Genomic DNA, 27,494 nt, shown 5'->3' with positions numbered 1-27,494 from the left:
TGTGTGAGGCTAAAAAAATTGTGAGCTAACTCACACTAACTCAGTTTCTAGGGAACACTGGTTGGAGTTAATCTGATTTTGGAAGTCCCACAGTTGGCCCTGAGCCTGTGTCTTCCTGCTGGCACGAGGTTTTGCCTACTGGTAAATGATCCAGATTAACTGCTGGATCCTACACTACCATTTAAAAGCGGTGCTCTGCCTGATGCAAGGTGTCTCCTGCCAAGGCAAGAGAATCTTCTGATGCAGGGAAAGGCCACCAGCTACCACCAGTGGAAAGCTACCCTATGACCCAACCCTAAGTAAAATAAGGATGCTGGGACTTCACCGATGGTGAATCAAAGTCGTCACAGCACTTCTGCAATGGACAGAAAGCTAAATTCGGTTACACCAGGGGTCCCCAATCTTTTTAAGCCTGTGAGCACATCTGGACTTCTGGCATGGCATGATGTGCAAAGCAGCACAACAGCTGCCACAGGAGTTGGAACCAGCCACAAAACGATTGCCACAGCCAGGGCCTTTTTTTTGTAGCAGGAACTCCTTTGCATATCAGGCCACACACCCCTGATGCAGCCAACCCTCCTGGAGCTTCCAGTAGGCCCTGTACTAAGAGCCCTGGAAGGAATTCTAGCAGGACCTCCTTTGCCTATTAAGCCACACCCCCTGGATGTAGCCAATCCTCCTGGAGCTTACAGTAGGCCCTGCACGAAGAGCCCTGTAAGGAATTCTAGCAGGACCTCCTTTGCATATTAGGCCACACACCCCTGATGTAGCCAATCCTCCTGGAGCTTACAGCAGGCCCTGTGAGAAGAGCCCTGTCGGGAATTCTAGCAGGACCTCCTTTGCCTATTAGGCCACACACCCGATGCAGCCAATCCTCCTGGAGCTTACAGTAGGCCCTGTACTGAGAGCCCTGTAAGGAATTCTAGCAGGGGCTCCTTTGCATATTAGGCCACACACCCCTGATGTAGCCAACCCTCCTGGAGCTTCCAGTAGGCCCTGTACGAAGAGCCCTGTAAGGAATTCTAGCAGGACCTCCTTTGCATATTAGGCCACACCCCCTGGAGGTAGCCAATCCTCCTGGAGCTTCCAGTAGGCCCTGTACGAAGAGCCCTGTAAGGAATTCTAGCAGGACCTCCTTTGCATATTAGGCCACACCCCCTGGATGTAGCCAATCCTCCTGGAGCTTACAGTAGGCCCTGTACGAAGAGCCCTGTAAGGAATTCTAGCAGGACCTCCTTTGCATATTAGGCCACACACCCCTGATGTAGCCAATCCTCCTGGAGCTTCCAGTAGGCCCTGGACGAAGAGCCCTGTAAGGAATTCTAGCAGGGGCTCCTTTGCATATTAGGCCACACACCCCTGATGTAGGCAATCCTCCTGGAGCTTACAGGAGATCCTGTAAGAAGAGCTCTGTAAGCGCTTGGAGGATTGGCTACATCAGGGATCTGTGGCCTAATACGCAGAGGAGTTCCTGCTACAAAAAAAGCCCTGGCCACAGCTTAAGTAACAATGTAGATCCTTGTGCTGTGGTGGCGGCAGCCGCCAATGCGACATTTTAAAAGAATCTGCGCAGCCAATCAAATCTCCAGAAGTCAATCAGAAGCCCTGCCAGCCAAAAGCCTGCCCTGGCCCTGTTCACTTCCTAAAAACACTTGGCAGGCACCAGAAAAGGTGTCGGCAAGTACCACGACACCCATGGACACTACGTTGGGGACCCCATCGTCTACGCTGCCTTCAACACATCCCAGTTATCAGCAAAGTCTAAGAATGGGGCATGTTAATCTACCTTCCTTAAAACACTGGAAATGGCATTCTGATTCCGAGATGCGGGAAGAGCCGTGGCAACCTTTCTTGACCTCGTGCCGCCTCACTGTGCAACAGCAAGGGTTCTGCTCCGGGGTTACTTGGAAGCCTCACCTGATGTCGTCCTCGCTCGGAGGACCATGTGGGTGCAGGTTGGAGGAGTAGAGCTGTTCGGAGGGGATCCCACGGTAAACATCACTGCTCTCGAGCACGTCCCAGCTCCCATGGAAGGAGTCGCTGCTGCCAGGCCACAGGCCCCGGGGGGAGCTGCAGAGGAACAATCCGCCCTCGTGAAACCAGCTTGAGGGTTCCCAAGCAAAACTGAGGCTGGACGTCGTGAGACAGGGGAGGGCAAGGATCAGGCCCGGTGAGGTTTAGCCAACACATGAACCTTCCCTCAGCACCTGTGATTCTCTCCGGCTGTCCATTCCTCTTGGAGAGCCAGTTTGGTGCAGTGGTTAAGTGTGCGGACTCTTATCTGGGAGAACAGGATTTGATTCCCCACTCCTCCACTTGCACCTGCTGGAATGGCCTTGGGTCAGCATTAGCTCTGGCAGAGGTTGTCCTTGAAAGGGCAGCTGCTGTGAGAGCCCTCTCCAGCCCCACCCACCTCACAGGGTGTCTGTTGTGGGAGAGGAAGGTAAAGGAGATTGTGAGCCGCTCTGAGACTCTTCAGGGATATAAATCCAATATCTTCTTACTGCCTTTCTTTACTTGCTTTTTTTCTGGAAAGCCTGTCACTTAACCCAGGGATGGTGCAGAGTGGCAGAGCTGCAGTAATGCAGTCCGAGCTCTCTGCTCATGACCTGAGTTCAATCCCGGTGGAAGCTGGGTTCAGGTAGCCAGCTCAAGGTTGACTCAGCCTTCCGCGATCGGTAAAAGGAGTACCCAGCTTGCTCTGGGGGGTAAAGTGTAGATGGCTGGGGAAGGCAATGGAAAGCCACCCTGTAACAAAATGCCCGCCAAGAAAATGTCCTGATGTGACATCACCCCAGAGTTGGAAAAAACTGGAGATTTGCACAGGGGACTACCTTTACCTTAGGGAAGGCCAGCCAGTGATGTGTTTTACTAAAGGGGGGGGAGTTCCTGGTGCAGTGCAATACTCTCTGGCCCTTTCCAATCCCACTAAATTTAATGTAATGCTTATAGTTCAGTACTTATACTCTTGTTTTTCTCCCCAGCAGAAACCCAAAGCACCTTACAACATCATTCTGCCCTCTCAACTTCCAGCCTGTGAACTAGGCAAGGTGGAGTATACACATGTGGCCTGGTCCAAGGTCACCTCGAGAGCTTCCATGGCAGAGTGGGGGATTTGAACTCGGGCCCCCCAGATCATAGTCCGACACTCTAACCGCTACTCCCCCTGCCCCTGTGCTGGCGCTCGTCAATTTGAATCTGGCAGAATTAAATTCTGAGCCAAGGTACAGCAAAACTTTTGCTTACAGTTTTGGAATGTTTTCAACTAAGAAGAAGAAGAAGAAATTGGATCTATATCTCACCCTCCACTCCGAAGAGTCTCAGAGCGGCTCACAATTTCCATTTACCTTCCTCCCCCACAACAGACACCCTGTGAGGTGGGTGGGGCTGGAGAGGACTCTCACAGCAGCTGCCCTTTCAAGGACAGAGTCTCAGAGCGGCTCACAATTTCCTTTACCTTCCTCCCCCACAACAGGCACCCTGTGAGGTGGGTGGGGCTGGAGAGGGCTCTCACAGCAGCTGCCCTTTCAAGGACAGAGTCTCAGAGCGGCTCACAATCTCCTTTACCTTCCTCCCCCACAACAGACACCCTGTGAGGTGGGTGGGGCTGGAGAGGACTCTCACAGCAGCTGCCCTTTCAAAGACAGAGTCTCAGCGGCTCACAATTTCCTTTACCTTCCTCCCCCACAACAGACACCCTGTGAGGTGGGTGGGGCTGGAGAGGACTCTCACACCAGCTGCCCTTTCAAGGACAACCTCTGCCAGAGATCTGGCTGACCCAAGGCCATGCTAGCAGGTGCAAGTGGAGGAGTGGGGAATCAAACCCGGTCCTCCCAGATAAGAGTCCACACACTTAACCACTACACTGAACTGGCTCTCCTAGGTAATTCCCAAATGCATGTTTACATCTCAGTTTTCAATTTGGAAGGTGACCAGCAAGTCATCTGCTAAGTATACTTACTAATACACAGCACTACCCCAGAATGCAGGTGGTCCATCACTGGGAAACCCCCAACGGTTATCTGATGCCAGCTGTATTACAAAGCTTCGCTGCTTCGTGGGGAAAACACACTTCTGGCACCCCACCATCCCTCGAGAGCAGGGCAGCCTCCAAGAGCCAAGCCTAGAGGAGGCGCCAAACTGTCGTGGTATGTGTGCCTGGGTTGACTTCCCTCACCACACTTGGCACTCCCCTCGCCCAACTCTAAGCTCCTTGGGTGCTTGCTTGTGAAAGGCTGCAGTGCCATGGACGCTGATGGCACTGTATCAGTTTTGACAATTTTTGATTTTAACAATGTTGGTGGCTGCACCCAAGCCTTAACTTCCCACCGCTTTTGTTCATCACTTGCATACAGAAGTGCAAGAAAATACCCAGCCCCCCTGCTTGTGAGCTGAAAGCGCATCTGCCACACCCACTCGCCATTGTCCTGCCAGCATGAAGAAGATATTGGATTTATATCCCGCCCTTCGCTCACAGTCTCAGAGCAGTTACAATCTCCTGTACCTCCTCCCCCACCCCACATCAGACACCCTGTGAGGTGGGTGGGGCTGAGAGGGCTCTGCCAGCAGATGCCCTTTCAAGGACAACTCCTGCGATAACTATGGCTGACCCAAGGCCATTCCGGCAGCTGCAAGTGGAGGAGTGGGGAATCAAACCCGGTTCTCCCAGATGAGAGAGCTATGGCTGACCCAAGGCCATCCCAGAAGCTGCAAGTGGAAGAGTGGGGAATCAAACCCGGTTCTCCCAGATAAGAGTCTGTGCACTTCACCACTATGGCTGACCCAAGGTCATTCCAGCAGCTGCAACTGGAGGAGTGAGGAATCAAACCCGGTTCTCCCAGATAACAGGCCACGCACTTAAACCACTACACCACACTGGCTCTCAAGCAGGGATGGGCAAAGAATAGCTGGTAGAAGGGGCATAAACTGAACAAGCACACTTCCCCGCTCATCTCAGCCATGGCGCAGAGTGTTCTGGTAATCCATCCCCCTTACCTGTATCCATCGGCCGTTCGGTATTAAGGCTGTCTGTGCTGCCCTGGTAGAGCTGGCCGCCGAGAACAGTCTTTGCTTGCTGATCTGACAGCTTGCCGGTGCTTACAGACCTAGATGGGAGAGCAAAGGCCTTGAAACAGCAAGATCCAAGGGACCGGTGGTGGAAAGATGATGTGGCCCCTTGAGAGGGTGGGGAAACAAGGGGGATGGGACGGGGAAAACCCTGGGCAGAGGCCTGGCTGTGCCGTGTTGTCATCTACCCTGAATGTAATTTCGGAGGGTAGCTATGATGACCTGCAGGAGAAGAGCTTGATTCGAGTCCAGGAGCACCTCAGAGACCAACTAGATTTCCCAGGTACATATGAACATATGAAGCTGCCTTATACTGAATCAGACCCTGGGTCCATCAAAGTCAGTATTGTCTTCTCAGACTGGCAGCGGCTCTCCAGGGTCTCAAGCTTAGGTTTTTCACACCTATTTGCCTGGACCCTTTTTTGGAGATGCTGGGGATTGAACCTTGGACCTTGTGCTTCCCAAGCAGATGCTCTACCACTGAGCCACCGTCCCTCCCTTTGAGCTTTTGTGTGTGAGCTTTTGAGACTCAAAGCCCCCTTTGTCAGAAACTGATCTTGTGCCCTGTCTGTAGAAATAAAAAAGAACAAGGTACCTGAAGGAGTGAGCGGTGACTCACCAAAGCTCATCCCGCCCCCCCGCCACAAATGTTGTGAAGTCTTTAAGCTGCTCTTGGACTCCGGCCCTTTCCTACTTTTTTTAGGGATCTGATGAAATCTTATACCCCCCAAACCTCGTTGGTCTCCAAGCTGCTGCTGAGCAGCAACCTAGTGGCCTGTTCAGTCTTCCTTTTTCCTCTCCTGCGAACAATCAGCAGGCTAACCGCACTCTGAAGCCACAGGAGAGGCCAAGCTGTGAAAATTAGGTGGAAGCTTTCAGCAGCGGCTCTCTCACGAACACAATCCAATCCTGAACAGCCCTACCTAGCTAGACAGGCCTTGTCTCTTTTCTTTCCCTTATGCATCATCGGTCTTTATTGGCATAAAAGAAACCAGTTACACGGAGTAAGAGGATTACCAAGTTATACCGAATAAAAATTACCCATAAAATACAAAAGATACAGTTAAAATGTAGAGACGTCGTTACCAATTAAAACTATGGTTACAAAATCCTTTGGTGTATCATGGTGGCCAGAAAATGAACTCGGCTACTATTTCAGCGTCTTCGGGGAGAAACCGCTCAGGAGCCTACAGACTTGCAAGGCGTCCGAGCAGTCTCCTGATTTCTCTAAAATGGGTCGCAGAAGTTGGGTTGCCAACTCCTGGAGGGAGCTGTTCTTTCTCCTACCCCTAGGGCACACTGCCACCATCTGTTCAGTTTAGGGGTTCCTGATTTAGAGGAACAGGACTCCCAATCCCCCTTTCCAGTTCTGGAAAGCCTCAAGATCCTCTGCTACCCAGCACCTGGATGCCACAGAGACCAAAGTCCTTCCTTGGGGGATCCCTGGAGGATTGGCACTCTTGCCAAATTGCATGCCTTCCTCCTTCCCGGGATTCCCCTCTTACAGTAGTGTAGTCTAAGGTGGTTGGGGAACTATGTGGTACAGAGCTTAACGGCCAGCATTCAAATTAGTAAAAGGTTTGTTTTAAAAAGTGAAAGGTCACAAGCATAATCTTAGCACAGCACACGATCTGCAACCAGAAGATCAAATAAAAGTCAGTTTGAAACACATCCTTCTGTCCCTGGTTTAAAACCTTGCCCTACCAGAGGTTTAGGTAGAGCAGCCACATCTAAGCTTAACAAGTTACAAAAAGGTTCTAATGATACCTCATCACTTCAGGCTTTGTGCATCCAGCCAGGCCCAGCCGCATGGTCAAATATCCACACTCTCATTGTGTGTACATGCTATTGATTTAGTGCAAATATAAGACAAAATGAAGAACACATGAACAATAAGGTGTCTGTACTCCCCCAAATTATACACTTAAATGTTTCTCCATAGGAACCAGCCTTAACCAAGTCTATAAGTGTCCTAGAGTGGAGTCCTTAAACGTTCCACTGTGACGCTGCAATATAGAGAAAAAGGAGGGACCGTATAGAAAGGAGCTCTTACGGTTTCACCCATCTCACACTTGGTCAGCCTCTTTTCTCAGTGTTTTTTTGAAGCCACAGTAATTATGTTACACGGATCAACGCGTGCTCTAAAATTCTGCTGCTGGCAGAGGTTTCTCTCTATTGCAACGTTAGAGCAGAACGTTTAAGGACGCCACCTTAAAACACTTACTTACGGACTTGGTTAAGGCTGGTTCCTATGGAGAAACATTTGTGTATAATTTGGGGGAGTACAAACACCTTATTGTTCCTTTGTTCTTCATTCTGTCTTATATTTGCACTAAATCAATAGCATGTACACACAATGAGACTCTGAATATTTATTGTTCACCAGTGATTGCTCCGGCTGCAACGCCACTGAGGATGTTCTCCGCAGCTGAGAACGAAACGTCTGGAAGAAAAACTTTCTCTAGCAGAACACGGCACTTGAGCCCGAAAGATTCTACAAACCCTAATGAGTGATTTTATTATTTTCCTATTTACACACTGGTACCAGTTATTTACATTACATGCTCAAATATGGCTGCTGACTACTGGCTGGAGAGTAGCAGTTTGTCATCTTCCAGGGTCCATCTCCAAGAGAGAAGAGAGCCTGCTGTTCAGAGCAAGCACTTTTATTAATCCTCTGACTCCACCCACTTCACATCACTCTTCACCCTTGTTACCTGGTCTGCCCAGGTTTAGGCTTCTTTTCCTGTTGTCCCCAGGAAGCCTCCTTTCTGGAAGGCATTCTGGGAAACCCGCATGTATTCTGGGAAATCTCCACCTCGTTCCCAGAGATAGCCTCTGGGGTTGGTCTAGCCCAGGGGTGGCCAAACGGCGGCTCGGGAGCCACATGTGGCTCTTTCATACATACTGCATGGCTCTTGAAGCCCCCACCGCCCTGTTGGAGAAGGCATTTGTTCTTTAAATCACTTCTCCAAGCCAAGCCAGCAGCTTGGAGAATGCATTTAAAGTTAAAGCTGCTTTCTTTCCGCCTCTCCCTCCCTCCTTCATCTATTTCTCTCCCTCCCTCCCTTGCAGCTCTCAAAACATCTGACATTCATGTCTTGTGGCTCTCAGACATCTGACATTTATTCTATTTGGCTCTTCCATTAAGCAAGTTTGGCCACCCCTGGTCTTGCCCAACACCCTCCCCACCCTGTTTCCTGCCTGGAGGAGAAAGGTGCCCATTGTCTCTTCAAGTAGCTCCATTAGCGTCTCTTAACAGGTAGCCCAGATACTGCTGTAATGCCAGAGCCTAAATTCCTCCCCCTCCCCTTCCTGCTTGTCTCTGAGATCAGAGACAGAACCTTTTAAAGCCGGCTTGCCACCTCTCCAGGAGGCAAGGCATTTCTCTACACCCTCCAAAGATCAACCTAAACAATTTGCCCTTGCTTATCCTGCAGTGCAGCAGGGCACAGGTGTCATCTGGAAGTGCATCCCACAAGGAAGGGGCCACAACTGAGAAGGTCCTTCCCATAGTGACAGCTAATTGAGCCATCCTGGGCCCTGGCACCTGCAAGATGACTGAGGATGAGCAAAGGGAGCATGGGGGGTTGTAACAGGAGAGGCAGTCCCATAGGTATGGTCCTAGACCACCAAGGGCTTTTTAAAGGCTAAAGGAGAGGTGGTGGCTCAGCGGTAGAGCATCTGCTTGGGAAGCAGAAGGTCCCAGGTTCAATCCCCGGCATCTCCAACTAAAAAGGATCCAGGCAAATAGGCTGAAAAACCTCAGCTTGAGACCCTGGAGAGCTGCCGCCAGACTGAGTAGACAATACTGACTTTGATGGACCCAGGGTCTGGTTCAGTATAAGGCAGCTTTATATGTTCAACACCAAAACCCTGAATTAGATCCAGAAACTAACTGGTAGCCGGCGCAGCTGCTGCAGAAGTGGAGTAATATGAGCTGACCATGATGTTCCAGGCAGCAACCCGGCAGCTCCATTCTGGACCACTTGACCATTATATAGTGACACAATCACTGAAGGGCATCGGGGTAGGAAAGAGTTCTTAGCCTGCTGTAGATGCTTGCCTGTCATCTTCCTGACATAGAAACCCACCCCACATAGCAGAATGAGCTAACTAGGGAGACCTCAGCCAGTGCTAGGTACTTCTTACGAGAGAGACAGAGAAGGAGTGAGAGAGAAAGGGAGGGAGACAGAGAGAGGGGGGTAACTAAAACCACAACCCTCCCTGTTTCAAATAAGCATGTGACAAAACCCAGTTGTCATTTTGTCATTCCACTCCTCTCTAAATTTATACCACTGAATTGAAGTACTCACTTAGAAGATACTCAGAAATCTGTAACATGTGGTAGCAAAATTCCATGCTACAGGAATAAGAAAGCAAAACTGGCTGGATCTACTGAAATAGATTTTTAGAGCTCCCACTTTTATGAATGTATGACGGTTTTATGGGATGCTGTAAATTTTTTATTGGTCTTTGACCGTGATAAATATTGACTTGACTTGAAAACCCAGTTGTGTTTGCGGAAGTTTGAAAGCAGCTGCCTGTGTGCGAGAAGATGAAATGCAAACTGGAATGGAAACATAAATGGGAACTGCAGAGCACCGTGGGAAAGCTCTACCAGGAAACAAGGGTTATATTTAGATGTGCCAGACCAGGCTGTAGCAAAAGCCACAGAGACCATAATCCACTGGGGCTTTTTCTTATGCCACTGATGTGAACATGACCGCCTGTTTGTTTGAAGACAGCTAGCAAAAGAGACAATCCTGGTAAGATGTGCCCAGCTAAAAAGCCTTGCCAAAGGGGTTTAAAGGGCTTTCCAGTTCAGTTTTAAGCCAATACACCAGGGAAGCTTTGCAGAGAGCAGATGCTGCCCTGGGTATGGAGGATGGGGTGTCTCAGAGCACGGCAGTCTTCCTGCAAGTGGCTTCCCTGCTTACAAGGCAAAGTAAAATAACAGGAAGGGCGATCGTTACCTGCCAAAGAGAGCCTTGCTGTGCTGGTCCGCCGCTTGCCTTTCGGTTCCCTGGGTCAGGTGGAAATGAGGGAAGTCCCTCATCTCGCTCGTGTCTTTCAGCTGCTGCGAGGGGGCGTCTGTGGCGGACCCCTGGCGGCTGACCAGGCCCACCAAGTTTGAGGAAGCTTGGGTTTTCGGGATCTTAAAAGGAGCCGTTGCCTAGAACGAAAAAGAATCAGGTGCCCTGCTTCACTTTTATTTCAGTTCATGTGCTAAGTGCTTTTCCAGCAAACTGGTGTGAGGACCTGTCCAGCCTTAAACTCTGTTGCCGCTGGCTTCAATGCATACCTCAACCGCAGGTGGGGGGGGGGGGCTACTACAGATTTATACCCCACGCTTCTCTCTGAATCAGTCTCAGAGCGGCTCACAATCTCCTTCCTCCCCCACAACAGACACCCTGTGAAGTGGGTGGGGCTGAGAGAGCTCTCCCAGAAACTGCCCTTTCAAGGACAACTGCTGCAAGAGCTACGGATGACCCGAGGCCATTCCAGCAGCTGCAAGTGGAGGAGTGGGGAATCCAACCCGGTTCTCCCAGATGAGAGTCCGTGCACTTAACCACTGCACCGAACTGGACATGCTCCCACGGCCTTTTCCTGACCTTTCAAACCACGTCCAAGAGAGCCTGGTTTCGGATTTGTCGGGAGCCTCAGAGCCACAACTGCAACTGAGCCCACCCCACCCAGGTTCCCCATCCTCACCTTCGTGGGAGAGCCGATGATGGTGGGCAGGGGGGTTTTGAAGAGCCAGTCAGAGCTCCTGGGGGAGGAGCCCATGTGCTTGGTGGGCGATGTCCCCAGGCTGACTGGCCTGGTGGGCTGCGGGGAGTGGCCATAGCCGGCGTAGGAGGGGCAGACGGGGTCCGAGTGCTGCTTCCGGAGCTTCTGTTTGTTTTGGTAAATGTCCGTCAGGGTTGGAGCGCTCTGCAGCCGGGCTCCTAGCAGGAGGGACTGCTGAGACTGAGACTGTGGAGCCGGGGAGCCTGGAGGGAGAGAGGGGAAGTGGGAACTACGACACCCAGCAAGACTCGCCCCTTCCAAGATCCTCTGGATTCTGCTTCCTAGAGAGCGCTTACAAAGCTAGGAGACCTCGCTCCCCTCCCCTCGCAATGGCTCTCTCCCCTCCAGGGCCTTCCCAAATGAAAGACTCACACAGCCAGGCTTCTATTTGCAAATGTGTGAAGGAAGCAAAGAACGCAGGACTGGGCGCAACATTCATCTGAGATATACTTGGAGGTGTGCACTTGACACCACCTGAGAAGCCAACCAAGTGGTTGAGCAAGCTTTTTTTCTACAGTGCAGTAAAAGTGCTTTGCAAAGACTGTCAAGGAGACCCAGGTCTGGATCCCTACTCCGCCATGGAAGCTGTGTGGCTCTTGGGCCAGTCACATACTCTGAGCTTTAACCTCTGTCACGATCCTGGGCCTAGTGAGGCCTGCAGGCCCCAGGAAAGCCTGCTTAGGAGTTACTGGGAAAAGCCTACAACTCCCAGGATCCCCTCTGTCCCTGATTGGGTAGCAAGGGGTTTGGGGGGAAACAGGCCTAGAGGGGGTGGGGCATGGAAAAAGCAGGGCTTTTTTGTAGGGGGGGGGGGGAAAGCCCAGCAGGAACTCATTTGCATATTAGGCCACACCCCTTGACACCAAGCCAGCCAGAACTGCATTCCTGTGCGTTCCTGCTTAAAAAACAAAACAAAACAAAAAACCCAAACAAAAAAAAAAGCCTTGGGGAAGAGAATATAAAGGCCAGCCCAGGAAGTGGGTGTTCTTTCCCTGGAAGGCTTAGCTAGAGGCAAGCTGTCACCTGGAGAGCTGGAAGCAAAGGGAAAGGCCCTTACCTACGGGGGCTAAGTGTAGTATTAGAGTAGGGACTGTAGAGACAGACGCATTACGGCATTTGTTTATTTTCCCTTCACCCTTTTACAGGTTAATGCACCTTGTTAATTTATATTGCACTAAAATAAACCTTTTTGTTGTTGTTCACTCTGCCTGGTCCTCACGCCCATTATTTGGCCTAAGCTAAGGGACGCCTGAAGGGCTTGGGAGGGAACTCTGGGCCTTCTCAAGGGAAACCCTTAACCCAGAGTGGTGGCAGCAATTGACAACCTCCCTCCCAGGGTTGTTGCGAGGATAAAATAGAGAGCAGAATGATAAGCCACGGCTTATAAAGTGGCTCCATTTGCAGAAAACCTACCCCAGCTGCAGAATCCAGCTTTTCTTGGTGTGGAATCTGGATTGTCTCAATATGGGAATTTAATTTTATTCAAGGCTCACTTTCACCACATCCTTTACAAAGCTGGACATTCGGGGCCACGTCACAAGACTTAAGCTGTGCTTTCTTTATCCACCCCCCTTCACGTGAGTGTAAGTCAGCCTCTCTTTTTTGACCTGGTCAGCATTATAAAGATGGATTCAGGTGGGCTGCCATGCAGAAGCAAGAGAACAAAGTTCGAGTCCGATGGCCCTCTTAAGACCTATGAAGTTTAATTCTGGAAGTTCCTCTAAAGGAAGTTCCTCTTCCCCACCTCAAATCCTTTCCCAGCCTCAATCTCTACAGAAGTGGGCTGATGTGCCCCAGGGCTGAGGTGCACACACCCAGAAAAAGCATCCATTCAGGGTGTACACAGAGGTGGCATTGGGGTCTCTTTCATTTCTACTATTTCACCGCAAATTAACAAAATGACTTCAAAAGGACCCCCGCCCCCCCCCCCCAAAAAACCCCACACTGTAGATAGCCTTTTTTCTGAGCTACAACAGAGGACAACAGAATCACAGAAGTTCTACAGCAGGACTTCCAGTGCCCCATCAGCAAAAGGACTCGAGAATGCAAGAGTGCCATTCAAGGTCATAACTTTGGCTCTGCCCCATCCACCCTGGAAGCAAGCAGTTCTAAGAAAACTGTGCACGCGTGCCAAGTATTTGGGCCGGCGTCATTTTCTCAGTGTGTTTGAAAGTTCAGAGCTACGGGAACTGATCCAATATTTATTTATTTCACCGGACAGGGGCTCCCACAAGCTGCGTTTCTTTTAAAGTAGGCCATGTGGCCAACAGAAAGACACTGCCTTGTCCTCAAAAGAGGCAACCCCCCCGCCCCCTCCTGAATCAAACCAGACAAGACAGCAGTAGGACCACGATCAGATCTTTCCAGCAAAACACTACCAGAAGGGACACGGGGACCTGATCAGGGAAATAAAAAGGAGGACGTTTCACTCTTCCCCGCTGTGAAGTTTCCCCCCATCAACCCCACTGCCATCTCTCCCCCCCCCCCCGCCCCACCCAGAACTGCCATTAGCTTTCAAAGGGGATTAAAAAAAGATGAACAGCACAAGAGTTTCAATCGACAAAGCTGTTACTGAGCGGCATAACCGAACACCTTTCCCCACTTCATATGGGCGCAGTCTGAATCAGGCCCTCACGTAGCTTCTGCTAGAATTTTGCTCAAAGGGTCTGTTCATGGATCGTTATGGCACTTTGTCTTATTTTGAACATGAGCCTCTAGATTTGCGAGCTGGCTGTTAAGTGTACTGGCAGAATCAGGAAATGCTTCCTCTATTCCGACAGAGAGCTCAGAAGTCAGTCAGTCTCTCTCTCTCTAGCAATGCTCCCTCTAAGCTGCAGAGTCTTCTGAGCAAAAATTCTAGCTTGTGAGCTACAGGTATTAAAGTTGTGAGCTACTTACTGTGCTCTGGGGTCATCCTTCCTGAGTTAAGACAAAAAATAGCTAGAGGCTAAAAATCTGTGAACTAGTTCATGCTAACTCAGTTTAGAGGGAACACTGCTGTCTAGGTGTCAACTTATGCAATTATTTGCCCCCAAAACCTCTTTGGACAAGTCTTCTCAAAGCCTCAGTAATTCCATATGTAAAAATGAGGTTCAAGTTTGCCTAGATCTGAGGTGGTTCTGTTTGTTACTTTATCGTTCAATAATGATTTAATACTTTCTCATTTAATAATAATGCCCTACACTTAAATTGCGCTAAGAGTAGGAAACATTTCATAGTCTTCTAATGCCATCCCAGTCAGGTGGGCCGGAATTATAATCTCCATATTGCAGATGGGGGGCTTTAAAAGAAGATGATGATATTGGATTTATATCCCGCCCTATACTCTGAATCTGAGTCTCAGAGCACTCACAATCTCCTCTACCTTCCCCCCCCCACACACACACACCACAGACACGCTGTGAGGGGGGTGGGGCTGAGCTTTTTACAGCAGCTGCCCTTTCAAGGACAACTCCTGTGACAGCTATGGCTGACCCAAGGCCATTCCAGTAGTTGCAACTGGAGGAATCAAACCCGGTTCTCCCAGAAAAGAATCCGCACACTTAACCACTACACCAAACTGGCTCGCTACACCAAACAGGCTTTCTGAAAGATCCCCAGGCAAGTCCAGGGCAGAGGTCACATTTGAACCAGAAGGCTTCCTGATCCGCTGCTGAGTCTCCGTGCAACACAGTCCTCCAAGGCCGCTCACCTGAGGAGTTCCGGCTCCTGGCTTCGTGTCCTTGTGGCTGTCCACAACAGCAGTGTCCCAGCTGCTCCGGTATGGTGCCAACTGAAGAGAGGCCGGAAAAAACAAAACAAGAGATATAAGATGATTTTTCTCCTACCTAGGGAATGCTCAAATAAAACACACAAAAACCTCATAGCTATCTTACTACAGCACTACATAATGTTGTAATCGTTATGTGACGTTCGTAAAACTCCCTCCCCAACCCCCTACACCAGGGGTGGCCAAACTTGCTTACCGAAGAGCCACAGAGAATAAATATCAAATGTTTGAGAGGCACCAGACATGAATGTCAGATGTTTGAGAGCAGGCAGGCAGGCAGGCAGGCAGGCAGGCAGGCAGGCAGGCAGGCAGGAAGGAAGGAAGGAAGGAAGGAAGGAAGGAAGGAAGGAAGGGAGGGAGGGAGAGGTGGAAAAGAAAGCAAATTTAAATGCATTCTCCAAGCTGCCAGCTGGCTTGGCAAAGTGATTTAAAGAGAGAAATACTTTCTCCAAGTCAGCCATCAGGGTGGTGGGGGCTTTGAGAGCCACACAAAGAGCCACAGTTTGGCCACCCCTGCCCTGACGATAACAGCAACTACAGATTTTTTTTTTTAAAAAACCTTGAGCTTAACTTCTCCCAGCCATTTGCAACCTTCAGGGACCTCGGGACATTGTTGGAGCACGTTCCGGAATGTGTCCTGCCTCAGTTTTAGCTAGATTTAGGTGGGAGGAGGGAGCTCTCCTCCCATCCAAACACTAACTGGGCCCAACCCTGCTTAGCTTCCGAAATCAGACTAGAGAGATCGAGCGCTGAGCCCCAGCGTGATACGGGAAGACAACAGGTCCCCTTACTGCTGAGTGCCTCTGAAGCACGAGCAACCAGGTCAAGCCCTCTGCTCTACTCCCCAATTGGGGACGGTAGGGATTTTACCCTCGCAACTAGTGCTGGACCGGGAGATGCTCTGAACTCTTGCGCCTTCTTGGGACGGGAAGAGAGGAGAAAGGCCCGTCTCCGCAGGCAGGCTGCGCCTCCGAAGCTCTGCAAAGACTAGGCTCACATGCACCCCTTCTCCCATCACACCTCAGAAACTGGCTGAGTTTCCAAGAAGCTCAGCTTGCTGGATCCCGGGAAACACAGGAGGGTTGGGATTTCAGTCATTACCAACTCTTTGGGACGGATCGCTAGCCTCTCTCCCTCTTCACCCCACTGCGGTGCTCGCAAGCAGGCTTACCTAACGGTGAAGGGGAGTACGGCCTCGAGGAACCTGTGGACAGCCTGCGTCCCACGCCTTGCGCAGCATCCGTCGGCACCGGGGAAGAGGAGGCGGTCTTCAAGAAGCCCATGGGGCTGGTATTCGACCGCCTGACCGCACCAGACCTGAGAATGAGTCCGGAGAAGGGGGAGAGCGGATGCTAGTTTAGGAGGAACAAGTCATCATTTTTACAAAAACTAACATCTTAAGAATGCATCGGGATCCCCTCGCTCGGTTTTCATCAACAACTTCCCCACCTCCGGCCCCCTCTTCCTCTGTCCTTTTATAACAACCTCTTGCTGGGATTGCCTCCAAATACTCAATGGGAAATAAACTTCCTCCCAGAATTCTGGCAAGTGAGTGAACTGGGAGGGCAGATGGGCTATTAGTGTACTCGCTCATATCAAAATGTTACACATTAAGTAACTTCAATGCAAGGACTCAAACATGCCATATTTTTGCTGTTTTGCTTTACGCCCCACTCCACCCCACCTTTAGACCCTCCCACTTCCTCAAATTTCTGACCTACACAGTTTCCGGTCATGCCTGCTTGGGCATGCATCAGATAAACAATGCAAGGGGGACATTCATTTCCCCATCCCCACCTTTTCAGGAGCTAAAGTTCAGACAGCCTGTTTGGTGTAGCAGTTAAGTGCGTGGACTCTTATTTGGGAGAGCTGGGTTTGATTCCCCGCTCCTCTGCTTGCAGCTGCTGGAAGGGCCTCGTGTCGGCCAGAGCTCTCGCAAGAGTTGTCCTTGAAAGGGCAGCTTCTGGGAGAGTTCTCTCAGCCCCACTCACCTCACAGGGTGTCTGTTGTGGGGGGAGGAAGGTAAAGGAGATTGTAAGCCGCTCTGAGGCTCTGAGATTCAGAGTGGAGGGCAGGATGCAAATCCAAAATCATCATCTTCTTTTAAACAAAAGAGGAGATAAAGTGTGCCTTACCTTGGTGACCCGTGAGGATTTGAGACGGGGCTGGCAGCAGAGGTCAAGTTCTGCTCGATGCGCTGGTAGTTGCGCAGCTGAGTGGGAACCGGGATGGGGGCCGTCTCGCTGCGGGGGGAGACCGAAGGCTGGCACTGCCTGAAGGCGGAAGGCAACAAGAGGGGAAACCATTGCTGGCAAGGAAGCTGTTGTTCGATTTGCACCATTGCCCGGAGTTCACGGAAATCCCGGGAAGAGGCAAAGGAAGTCCCAGGCCTCTGTGGCGTGGAGGGCCACTCGGGACAGCTCACCCGGCAGCCTAGCTCACGAAGCCGGACGGAGGGTAACGAGAGCTGCCGAGAGCTGCCGGCGAGCTTTCCTTTTGGCCTTTGCACAAAGAGTGCCTGGGGACCTCAGCTGGCTGGGAGAATCAATCCCGCAGCAGCAGCTCGGGGAAAGCAGGTCAGCTGAACCAAGGCCGGCCCCTCCCCGCCTTCTCCCAAGGCAGGTGCCCCCCCCCCGCCCCCAGACCTCTAACGTTTCAAAACAAAGTCGTTCTAAGAAAACCCACTGCGGAAAGAGAACAGGAAGTTCGAGGCCAAGGATGGCTAGTTCCCTCCACCCTCATTTGTTTGCTCAAGCCACGGAGGGGATAGGGATTGAGAAAGAAAACAGCTTATGTAAGCTCCCCGACAGTCAATAAACCAGCCTAAGAACCACACTGGAGCACCAGAGGAAAATCAGGGCTTTCAGTCAAGCGGGAAGCGTTCAGATCAGCTGGTCATACTCTTCCCTTTGGGGCTCTGAAACGCTGGGCTTGCCACCTGAACGTGAAGGGAACGCCCAGCGAGTGCCTGTGTGTGTGCACGCAATGGGAAAGGAGTGCTGGGGTGATTTGCTAAACCAAATTGGTGGCCGAACTGTAGCTTGGGAGTCACATGTGGCTCTTTCACACATATTGTGCGGCTCTCGAAGCCCCCACCGCCCCAATGGCCAGCTCAGATAAGGCAACTGTCTCTTTAAATCAGTTCTCCAAACCGAGCCAACCGGCAGCACGGAGAGTGCATTTAAAGTTGCTTTCTTTCCATCTCTCCGCCTTTCCTCCCTCCCCCCCTTTATGTCCTTCCATCCTTCCTGATCTCAAATGCTCTGCTCTGATGTTCATGCCTGCGGCTCTCAAACATCTGACGTTTATTCTATGTGGCTCTTACGTTAAGCGAGTCTGGCAGCCCCTGTGCTAAACCAATTTACATCGTAGGAATGGAAGCAGTGAAGCAGTGTCCTCGGCCCTAGACGGTTGGGAGCAGGACTTTTTTTGAGCAGGGACGCAGAGGAACGGAGTTCCGGTTGGCTTGGTGTCAGGGGGCGTGGCCTAATATGCAAACAGGTGCCAGTTGGGCCTTTTCTACAAAAAAGCCCTGTGAAACAATAGTGACAACAGGGGGTGTGTGGCCTAATATGCAAATGAGTTCCTGCTGGGCTTTTTCTCCAGAAAAGGCCCTGGTTGGGAGCATCAGGATGCTGATGCCACAGGGAGAAAAGTCAGGCCTGGGACAGTGGCATTTGGCGAACTGCCATCGACTCAACCTCCCTCACAGGGTAGACTGGCACGAGGAAAAAACTCTGAAGGGGGAGAAGGGATAAAATGTGAAAAGTGTCTAAATCCGAATTCACAAGCGGATGTGCTGCCGCTCACAAGCTCTTTCAGAATCTTCAGGCTATTTTAAAAGAATTCCTCTTTTTAACTTCTCAAAAAATGTCCTTCAACTCAACTTTATTTATATCCCGCCCTCCCCGCCGAAGCAGGCTCAGGGTGGCTCACAATATAAAAATCACTACAATTAAAATCAATAAATATTACAAATAAAAATTACACGTTCGACAGTTAACAACAGAAGATTAATTTAGTGCTATTTCAGTGGCGATGGCGTTCCTCCAAAGAGGCTGCCAGAACCTCCAAGAACAGTCAAGGAGATCTTCCGGAGGCCCCTCGAACTCAGCATTCAGTTTCTGGCAGCAACCTCCGCAGTCCACGCATGGGGGTATGACGGCAAACTCCCTCCCAGGCCTTGTGTCCCCATAATCTGGGAGGGAGTCACTTAAAAGACCTCTCCTCCATGGACTGGTTTCACTTCTTTGTAAAACGGTCCAGCCACCAATTGCTCCAAGTTGCTGCAGTGTTTGGGCTTGGGGGGAGGGGGGGTTAAGTAAAGTCTGGGAAAATTCTCACTAGCACTTGATTAGCTTAATCAAGGATGAGTTAAGGACCCTCCTTTAGAAAGTTGCAGCAGTAAGACGCCCCCCTGCTACAAAAGGATCAAAAGAACAATGAACGTTTACGGACATACTTGTCAGTTTTCCCTGCTCCTTTTCCTAAGGGTACACGACATCTCAATTTCCGGGGTGGAGAGAAATAAAAAAACCCACCACCACCAGGATTCCACTTAATTGTCAAAGGAACTGTGAAATGTGCACCACCTAGAAGTGAATTCACTTATGCAAGGATGTTGCCAGTTTTGTGTAGCGGTTAAGTGCGTGGACTCTTGTCTGGGAGAACCGGGTTTGATTCCCCCCTCCTCCACTTGCAGCTGCTGGAATGGCCTTGGGTCAGCCAAAGCTCTGGCAGGAGTTGTCCTTAAAAGGGCAGCTCCCATGAGAGCCCTCTCAGCCCCACCCGCCTTACAGGCTGTCTGTTGTGGGGGAAGGAGATAAAGGAGACTGTGAGCCGCTCTGAGACTCTGATTCAGAGAGAAGGGTGGGGTATAAATCTGCGGTCTTCTAATTCAGGGGTGGCCAACAGTAGCTCTCCAGATGTTTTTTGCCTACAACTCCCATCAGCCCCAGCCAGCATGGCCAATGGCTGTGGCTGATGGGAGTTGTAGGCAAAAAACATCTGGAGAGCTACTGCTGGCCACCCCTGTCCTAATTGAAGAGATGCGACTCAGTCCTGTGCTTGGCTGCCTTCATGCCAATACAGGAAAGCAGTGGCAGGTGAGCACATTCTGCAAAATGCCACGAGGGTGGTGCTCTGCTTTCCGGGGAGGGGGATGAGCCCCAGATGTTTTAAGAGGAACAGGGGCGTTCCTCTCGATCACAGTCAAGAGTTTGGGGAAGAAGGGTCTTTATTAAAAACCTTTCTGCTCCTGCGCATCTTTCTTTCCATAAGAAAAGAGCAGGGGAAGAGCAATGTAGGTTGGCGAAACTCGAGTTTCGCTTGACAAAACAAGCCTCTATTTTGCCTTATTTGTGGACTCTGCTTCCAAACCTTTGCTCTAAGCCTTTGCTGCAAGCTGAGATGTTGCCCCCCTTTCTGCCTCTTCAATCTGTCCCCTGCTCTCCTCTGAGTCAGTAAGGCTCTCTTGCTCCTTCATCTCTTTTCTGCCCAAGGACTGCAGTTTTATTAAAGGTAAAGGTAGTCTCCTGTGCAAGCACCAAGTCGTTACCGACCCACGGGGGTGACGTCACACCACGACATTTTCTTGGCAGACTTTTTTACAGGGTGGTTTGCCCGCCTTCCCCAGTCATCTACGCTTTCCCCCCAGCAAGCTGGGGACTCCTTTGACCCACCTTGGAAGGATGGAAGGCTGAGTCAACCTCAAGCCAGCTACCTGAACTAGCTTCCGCTGGGATCGAACTCAGTCCTGAGTAGGTAGGTAGGTAAGTAGGTAATTTTATTTATATCCCGCCCTCCCCGCCGGAGCAGGCTCAGGGCGGCTAACAACATCATTCAGTTATACAAAAAACAAAGTTACATTTAACATTAAAATTCTGATAAATTTAAAATTAATTAATTAATTAATAACAAAAGTGCTAATGCTGCTTGTTCTTTTTTATGATGGCGGTAATCATTAGCAACCACTTTCTTCGTCAGCGAAAGCCAGTCGAAAGAGGAAAGTTTTGCAGGCCCTGCGGAATTGATCAAGGTCCCGCAGGGCCCGCATTTCCTCTGGAAGTTGGTTCCATAGGTTCGGGGCTACAGAGGAGAAGGCCCGATTGCGGGTGCATTGCAGCTTCACCTCTCTTGGTCCGGGGGTGGTCAACAAGTTTTTTCCAGCTGACCTCAGTGCTCTCTGGGGTCCATATGGGGAAAGACGGTCCCTAAGGTAGACAGGTCCTCGACCATATAGGGCTTTAAAGTAGAGTAGAGCTTGGACTGCAGTACTGCAGCTTAGAGTCTAGTAAAAGAAGGGCAGCAGGGGGATGCATGCCTTATATCGTTTGGCCGCTGATCCCTTCTGGCTGCCTACTCTGATTAGCTCTTGGAAAGAGAGAGAGGGAGGGAGGTTCTCCCCAGCCCTTTGTCTTGAGACCCTTTAAGGCAGGGATGTCGAACTCATTTGTTATAAGGGCCGGATCTGACATAAATGAGACCTTGTCAGGCTGGGTCATGTTGGGCCAGGCCATGTGTGTACTTATTTAAGATTAGGTAACAGAGATATAAACTTTTCAAAGGACACAAACACGACTAAAGATTTTTTTTTAAAAAAAATTAAAACATACTTAACATTAGCACTTGTTGGTCTTAAAGGAGCTTTCTTTGTATTTCTCCCATGAGACCCAGGGAACTGGGCAAAGGAAGCTTTGGCTCTTTCCCTCCCTCCCCAGGGGACCAGGAGGGGAAGGAGCCTCAACTAATGGAGAAAAGTAAGGTTTTGCTCTGTAGCTCCTGTGCGATTGAGCAAGCCTTGCAAAGCAGGTGGAAATGCAGATGGAAGCAAGACAGAGGGAGAAGGAAGCAGACAAAACCAGTTGCTTGGGGGCCTGATAGGAGCCCTCCAGGGGCCTGATTCGGCCCTCAGGCCGCAGGTTTGGCACCCCTGCTTTAAGGGGAGATGGCAGGAAGCAAAGCCAGGACCTTTGGCGTGCAAAGCCAATGTAAACTTCCACTAAACCTTTGGTTCTCAATGCAAAGTGCATGTTCTGCCCCAGAACTCTGGCTTCTCCTCCTTCAAACAACTGAAGACCATTAGTGAAATGAAGGCCATTGGTTCAGCTACCTCAGCAGGATCTTACTCTTGAGGGGCAGTGGCTCAGCCTCACACAAAAGTCTTTCCCCAGTCTGTTATTAAGAGATCCCTTAAGTACAGGTGACACTGAATGAACCTGGAGCCTTCTGTATGCAAAGATCACGGCTGTGCCAGTTGAGCTTTGGAAAACTTATAGATTGCACAACAAATTAAACAGCCTATTTTTAGTTAATCACAGCTCTTACAAACAATTCCCCAGAAACGATCCAAATCGGACTTCGACATTGGGCTAAAACATCCGCTTTCGTTTCAAAAGTTTGATATTACTTGAGCGCCTTCTTTAGAGGCTTTCAGCATTTGCTTAGCTGACTGGGGGGTGGGTTGGGGAATTCTTCCCAATTAGAAAGCAGCCTAGCTGTCCCAGAGCTTCCCTGTGGCAGAAAAAGGCAGCTTTTGCCAGATCTGAGATTACATCTGGCTCTGCTTTGTGCAAATTCAAAAGCTGCACTGAAGCAATACGGTCCCTGTCAGCACTTTTCTGGCAGAGTCATCCCCGCCGCCACTCTGCACGGCTTAGAAACAATTCGTTTGGGGACGTTTTGAGGATTCAATGCTGCAGGGGAGGACTGAACTTGTAACAGACAGGAGGAAAGGAAAGGTCCCCTGTGCAAGCACCAGTCGTTTCCGACTCTGGGGTGATGTTGCTCTCACGTTTTCACGGCAGACTTTTTATGGGGTGGTTTGTCATTGCCTTCTCCAGTCATCTACACTCCCCCCGCCCCCGCCGCCGCAAGCTGGGTACTCGTTTTACCGACCTTGGAAGGATGGAAGGCTGAGTCAACCTCGAGCAGGCAACCTGAAAACCCAGCTTCTACCGGGGATTGAACTCAGATCGTGAGCAGAGCTTAGGACTGCAGTACTGCAGCTTTAACACTCTGCGCCACGGGGCTCTTATAAACAGACAGGAGACGGGTGAACAAATCCTGAGAGGTTCCTGGGGCACAGGGAAGCAGACGGCCCCCAAACTATGAGCTCACAAGAATGTAAGAATAGCTCCGCTGGATCAGACCAGTGATCCATCTAGCCCAGCATCCAGTCTCAAACAATGGCCAACTAGTTCCTCTGGAGGACCAACGACAGGGCAGAGAGGCCGAGGCTTTCCCCTGATGTTGCTTCCTGGCTCTGGGATTCAGAGCTTTACTGCCTCTGAGTGTGGAAGTTCCCTTTAGTCACCATGACTGCTAGCCACTGACAGACCTCTACTCCAACCCCTTCTGCAGTGCAGAAAGAGGCAGCTTCGAGTCCGAAGATGCTGTTTCTGTGCATCAAAGCCCTGCTTTCAAGCTCGTTCAGCTCACAAACAGGCAGTTATTTATTTATTTTAGCATATTTCTATTCCGCCCATTCCCCGTAGGGCTCGGGGCAGAGTACAACATACGATAAAACAATAAAATACAATAAAAAACATTCTATAAACAGGCAACTCAACAGCACTCAGATTACCACGTCATCACATATTGCCCAGCCTAGCCATCTCACGTCATGGCAGTTTTTATTCAATTTCCTAGCACAGACGACAGGGCTGGCCGGGGAGGCCAACTAGATCAAGAACAGATGCCCGCAGCTCAAAGGGCCATCTTGGCTCTTCCGCCTCCTGCAACATGGCAGCAGTTAGATCTGCTACTACGGCTGCCGCTGCCCCATTTCAAAGGAGCTCAGTGGTCCATCTAGCTCAGCATTCCCTGCTCTGGTGGGGAAAAGGTCTTGCTGACAACTATTGCTACCTGACAGCCTTTCTCTGGCGAGGTCAAGGACTGAACCAGAGACCTTTCTGCAAGCCAGTCGTTAATCTACAGGGCCCGCTGGGATGAAGCAGACTTATGTACTGGCTACCAATTGGTTTGCGGGTTCAATTCAAATCCTTCATGGCCTGAGGCCCAGATGCTGGAAGGACCTCTCTTAAGCTATACCCACATGCATGCTTAGATATACTTGGCAGATTTTCAGTAGCTGATGTATGCCTGGCATTGACTAAAGCACGGAAGCACTCTGTAGCAGCCCCCCAACTGCAGGACAGCCGGTAGTCTCCTCTGGCCAGTAGTTGCTCTCCAGGCCCTCAGGGAAACAAAGGTCTTTCCCAGTTCCTCTTGACTCTCAGCCTTTTAAACTGGAGATGTTAGACACCGGACCTAGATCCTTTCTGCAGACAGATTATGTCTCTACTGTCATGCCCCCTTCCCCATACATTTGAAGCAGTTTTTATGTCCAGCTGGGTTATTTCTCCAGCCAGCTCAGCACTGGCTTTCCAAGGTCTCCTTTCTCAGTCCTTACCAATTCTGCCCCATCCCCACCCCAAATATTTTCATTTAGCTTTAATTGTTTTGTTCTGCTGATTCGTGCGTTTGTACCTACTTCAGTGGTACTCAATGTACCGCTCATGAACATATGAAGCTGCCTTCTACTGAATCAGACCCTCAGCCCATCAAAGTCAGTATTGTCTACTCAGACTGGCAGCGGCTCTTCAAGGTCTCAAGCTGAGGATTTTCACGTCTACTTGCCTGGACCCTTTTGAGTTGGAGATGCTGGGGATTGAACCTGGGACCTTCTGCTTACAAAGCAGATGCTCTACCACTGAGCCACTGTTCCTCCCACATATGAAACTATCTTCTACTGAATCAGACCCCCCTCCGTCCATCCAAGTCAGTATTGTCTACGCAGACTGGCAGCGGTTCTCCAGGGTCTCAAGCTGAGGTTTTTCACGCCTACTTGCCTGGATCCTTTTTTTAGTTGGAGATGCCGGGGATTGAACCTGGGACCTTCTACTTACCAAGCACATGCTCTACCACTGAGCCACCATCCCTCCCCATGAAGAACCACATGCGTAAATACTATCAACCAAAACAGCCACATGACTACTTCATGCACTGGGCACCACCCCATCAAATACACGCACAAGCACAGGGCCAAGCATGTACTCATTTGCATATTAGGCCACACCCCCTGATCCGAAGCCAGCTGGAACTGTGTTCCTGTGCATTCCTGCTCAAAAAAAGTGCCCTGTGTAAGTATAATATTAAACATATGAACTATAATCTTTTAAATTAAACAGCTAGCTTTTGAGTCTGGTAGCACATTGGTTTCTAAGGTGCTACTGGACTCAAACCAAGCAGTTCTGCTGACCTCTGAGATTACATACGGTCATTTTAATTAAGAGATTCTCCCTATCCCTGTTGAATAGTAGCCAGTTCCTGGGTACAACGGCTTGCCAGTCAGACTCACGGAACAAAGCACTCTGTATCAGGCTGGATGTTAGAAGAGAAATAACTATGTCAGAAGTGCCCTTCAGGGTTACAGGTAGAACCTCTCTCTGTGCTTAGCGGGAACTGTCTGTCAACTGCAAGCCCCAACAGGGAATGGCCATGCTCACTTTCCTGAAATGTGGGGCAGGTGTCACATTGGGGGAATGGTGTCTGTGACAGAACTGGCCGGATTTGACCTTCGGACCCGGTCCCGTCAGCTCCCTCTTGGGTTGCCAACTCCTGGAGAGAGCTATTCCTCTTCTTGCCACTAAGGCGCGCTGCCACCACCTGTTCAATTTAGGGGTTCCTGACTGAGAGGAACGGGACTCTCAACCCCCCTTTCCAGTTCTGAGGCCTGGCCTTGAGGTCCTCTGTTACCCAGCACCTGGTTATCACAGAGACCAAAGTCCTTCTTTGGGAGACTCCTGGAGGATTGGCACCCTTGCCAACTGCATACCTTCCCCCTTCCCAGGACTCCCCTCTTACAGTAGCGTGGTCTACGGTGGTTGGGGAACTAGGGGGTACAGAGAGCTTTACTGCCAGCCTTCCAAAATAGTAAAAGGTTTGTTTTTTAAAAAGTGAAAAATTACAAACATAATCTTAGCACAGCACACAATCAGCAACCAGAAGATCCAATACAAGTTGGCTTGAAACGCATCCTTCTGTCCCTGGTTTAAAACCTTGCCCTACCAGATATTTAGGCAGAGCAGCCACATCTAAGCTTAGTAAATTACAAAATCTTCTAATGATACCTCATCGCTTCAAGCTTCCAGCATTCAGCCAGGCCCAGCCGCATGGTCAAATACGGCTTCTAGCCACTGGCTGGAGAGTAGCAGTTGGTCATCTTCCAGGGTCCAGCTCCAAGGCTCCCCCCCCCTGCTCTTCTGAGCAAGCACTTTCACTAATCCCCTGACTCCACCCACTTTACATCACTTTCCACCCCTTGTTACCTGGTCCGCCCACGTTTAGGCTTCTTTTCCTGTTGCGCCCAGGAAGCCTCCCTTCTGGTAGGGATTCTGGGAAACCCCCCATGCGTTCTGGGAAATCTCCAGCTCATTCCTGGAGATAATCTCTGGGGGTAGTCTAGCCCAATGCCCTCCCCACTCTGTTTCCTGCCTGCAGGAGAAAGGTGCCCATTGTCTCTTTCAAGTAGCTCCATTAGCATCTCTTAAGAAGTAGCCCAGATGCTGCTGTAATGCCAGGGCCTAAATTCCTCCTCCCCCTTCCTGCTTGTCTCTGAGCTCAGAGACAGAACCTTGCCACCTCTCCAGGAGGCAAGGCATTTCTCCACAGTGCTCATAAGAGCCACACATGGCATGATAAGGGGTTGCATGTGGCTCCTGAGGTGCTGAGTATCTCGTTGGTCTAGCTCAACACGTTTGCCATAACCAGTCCGATTTTCCTTTAAAAAAGAGAAACTTGACAAATTGATCGGAGCGCTGGCGGTGGAGAGACTTCATGACTGCCACAAGAGACAAGACTAGCAGCGCTGCACCACAGGAATAAACAGCTTTGAAAAGGGACTAGATAAGATTCACAGAGAGTACGTTTATCAATGGCTACTCGTCATATTGACTGAGGGAAACCTCCACATTCAGAGGCACTAATCCTCTGAATCCCAGAGGCAGGAGACAACATCAGGAACTGGCTGGCCACTGTGAGGGACAAGATGCTGCACCAGATGGACCGCTGGTCTGATCCAGCAGGGCTCTTCTGATGTTCCTATGAAGACCTTGGCCTCTCTGCCCTGTTATTGGCCCTCCAGAGGAACTGGATGGCCACTGTGTGATACAGGAGGCTGGACTAGATGGACCACTGGTCTGATCTAGCAGGGCTTTTCTTATGTTCCTAACAGTCAGCTTTGATTGGAAGTAGGAAGAGCGGGCTGCTCCTAAGCAAAACGTTCTGAGAGCAGCGGTACATTCTATCCCTCCTCAAAGGGGCATACAATCCAGGGACCTCAAGGCTCACGCTATATGCATCTGTGTGGCTGATCCCACAAACCCCCATTTATTAGGTGGAAAACAAGCTTCCACTATGGCATAAGAAGTGGTGGGATGAGGCCTGTTTAGGGCAGATTAGCTAGGCCAGCTCAAGGCAGCCACAGGAGGCAAAGCAGGAGGGGCTAGCAGGTTTTTTTCCCTACCTGCTAAATTCCACCAGGCACATCAGTCTTCAGCGAATGACAAGGCTGATGTGTTTGATGAAACTCAGTAGGCAGAAAAAAAACTGGCTGGAATCCTTAGGAACAGGCACTGAATCTGCTGCTCAACAGACTGACTTCAGCTCAACCCTGGCCACTGCTAAAACTTACTACGCAAGCTAAAAATGCATCAAGTCTACAATTCCCCTCCGCAGGGTGCTTTTTTTTTGTTTTCCATATTAGGCCGCACCCCCCTGATGTAGCCAATCCTCCTGGAGCTTAGAAGGCTCTTAGTACATGGCCTATTGTAAGCTCCAGGAGGAGGTGCGGCCTGATATGCAA

The 27,494-nt window shown here is 50.3% G+C and overlaps 1 protein-coding gene across 1 annotated transcript in view; it reads right to left on the bottom strand.

Annotated features, from left to right (window-relative positions):
* ULK2 (unc-51 like autophagy activating kinase 2) overlaps window positions 1-27,494 on the bottom strand; it is a 98,540-nt gene that overhangs the window by 14,364 nt on the left and 56,682 nt on the right. Inside the window, exons 15-21 of the mRNA XM_060259003.1 lie at window positions 16,765-16,902; window positions 15,801-15,946; window positions 14,552-14,632; window positions 10,783-11,063; window positions 10,044-10,243; window positions 4,996-5,105; window positions 1,918-2,070 (exon numbers count right to left, since the gene is read on the bottom strand). Of these exons, the coding sequence (XP_060114986.1) occupies window positions 1,918-2,070; window positions 4,996-5,105; window positions 10,044-10,243; window positions 10,783-11,063; window positions 14,552-14,632; window positions 15,801-15,946; window positions 16,765-16,902 (1,109 nt within the window). The remainder of the gene's footprint in view (window positions 1-1,917; window positions 2,071-4,995; window positions 5,106-10,043; window positions 10,244-10,782; window positions 11,064-14,551; window positions 14,633-15,800; window positions 15,947-16,764; window positions 16,903-27,494) is intronic.

This window comes from Heteronotia binoei, chromosome 18 (genome assembly GCF_032191835.1).
Source record: "Heteronotia binoei isolate CCM8104 ecotype False Entrance Well chromosome 18, APGP_CSIRO_Hbin_v1, whole genome shotgun sequence".
Lineage (NCBI taxonomy): Eukaryota > Metazoa > Chordata > Lepidosauria > Squamata > Gekkonidae > Heteronotia > Heteronotia binoei.
Note: the sequence above shows the minus strand (reverse complement) of the source record. Positions and strands in the feature narration are given on the sequence as shown.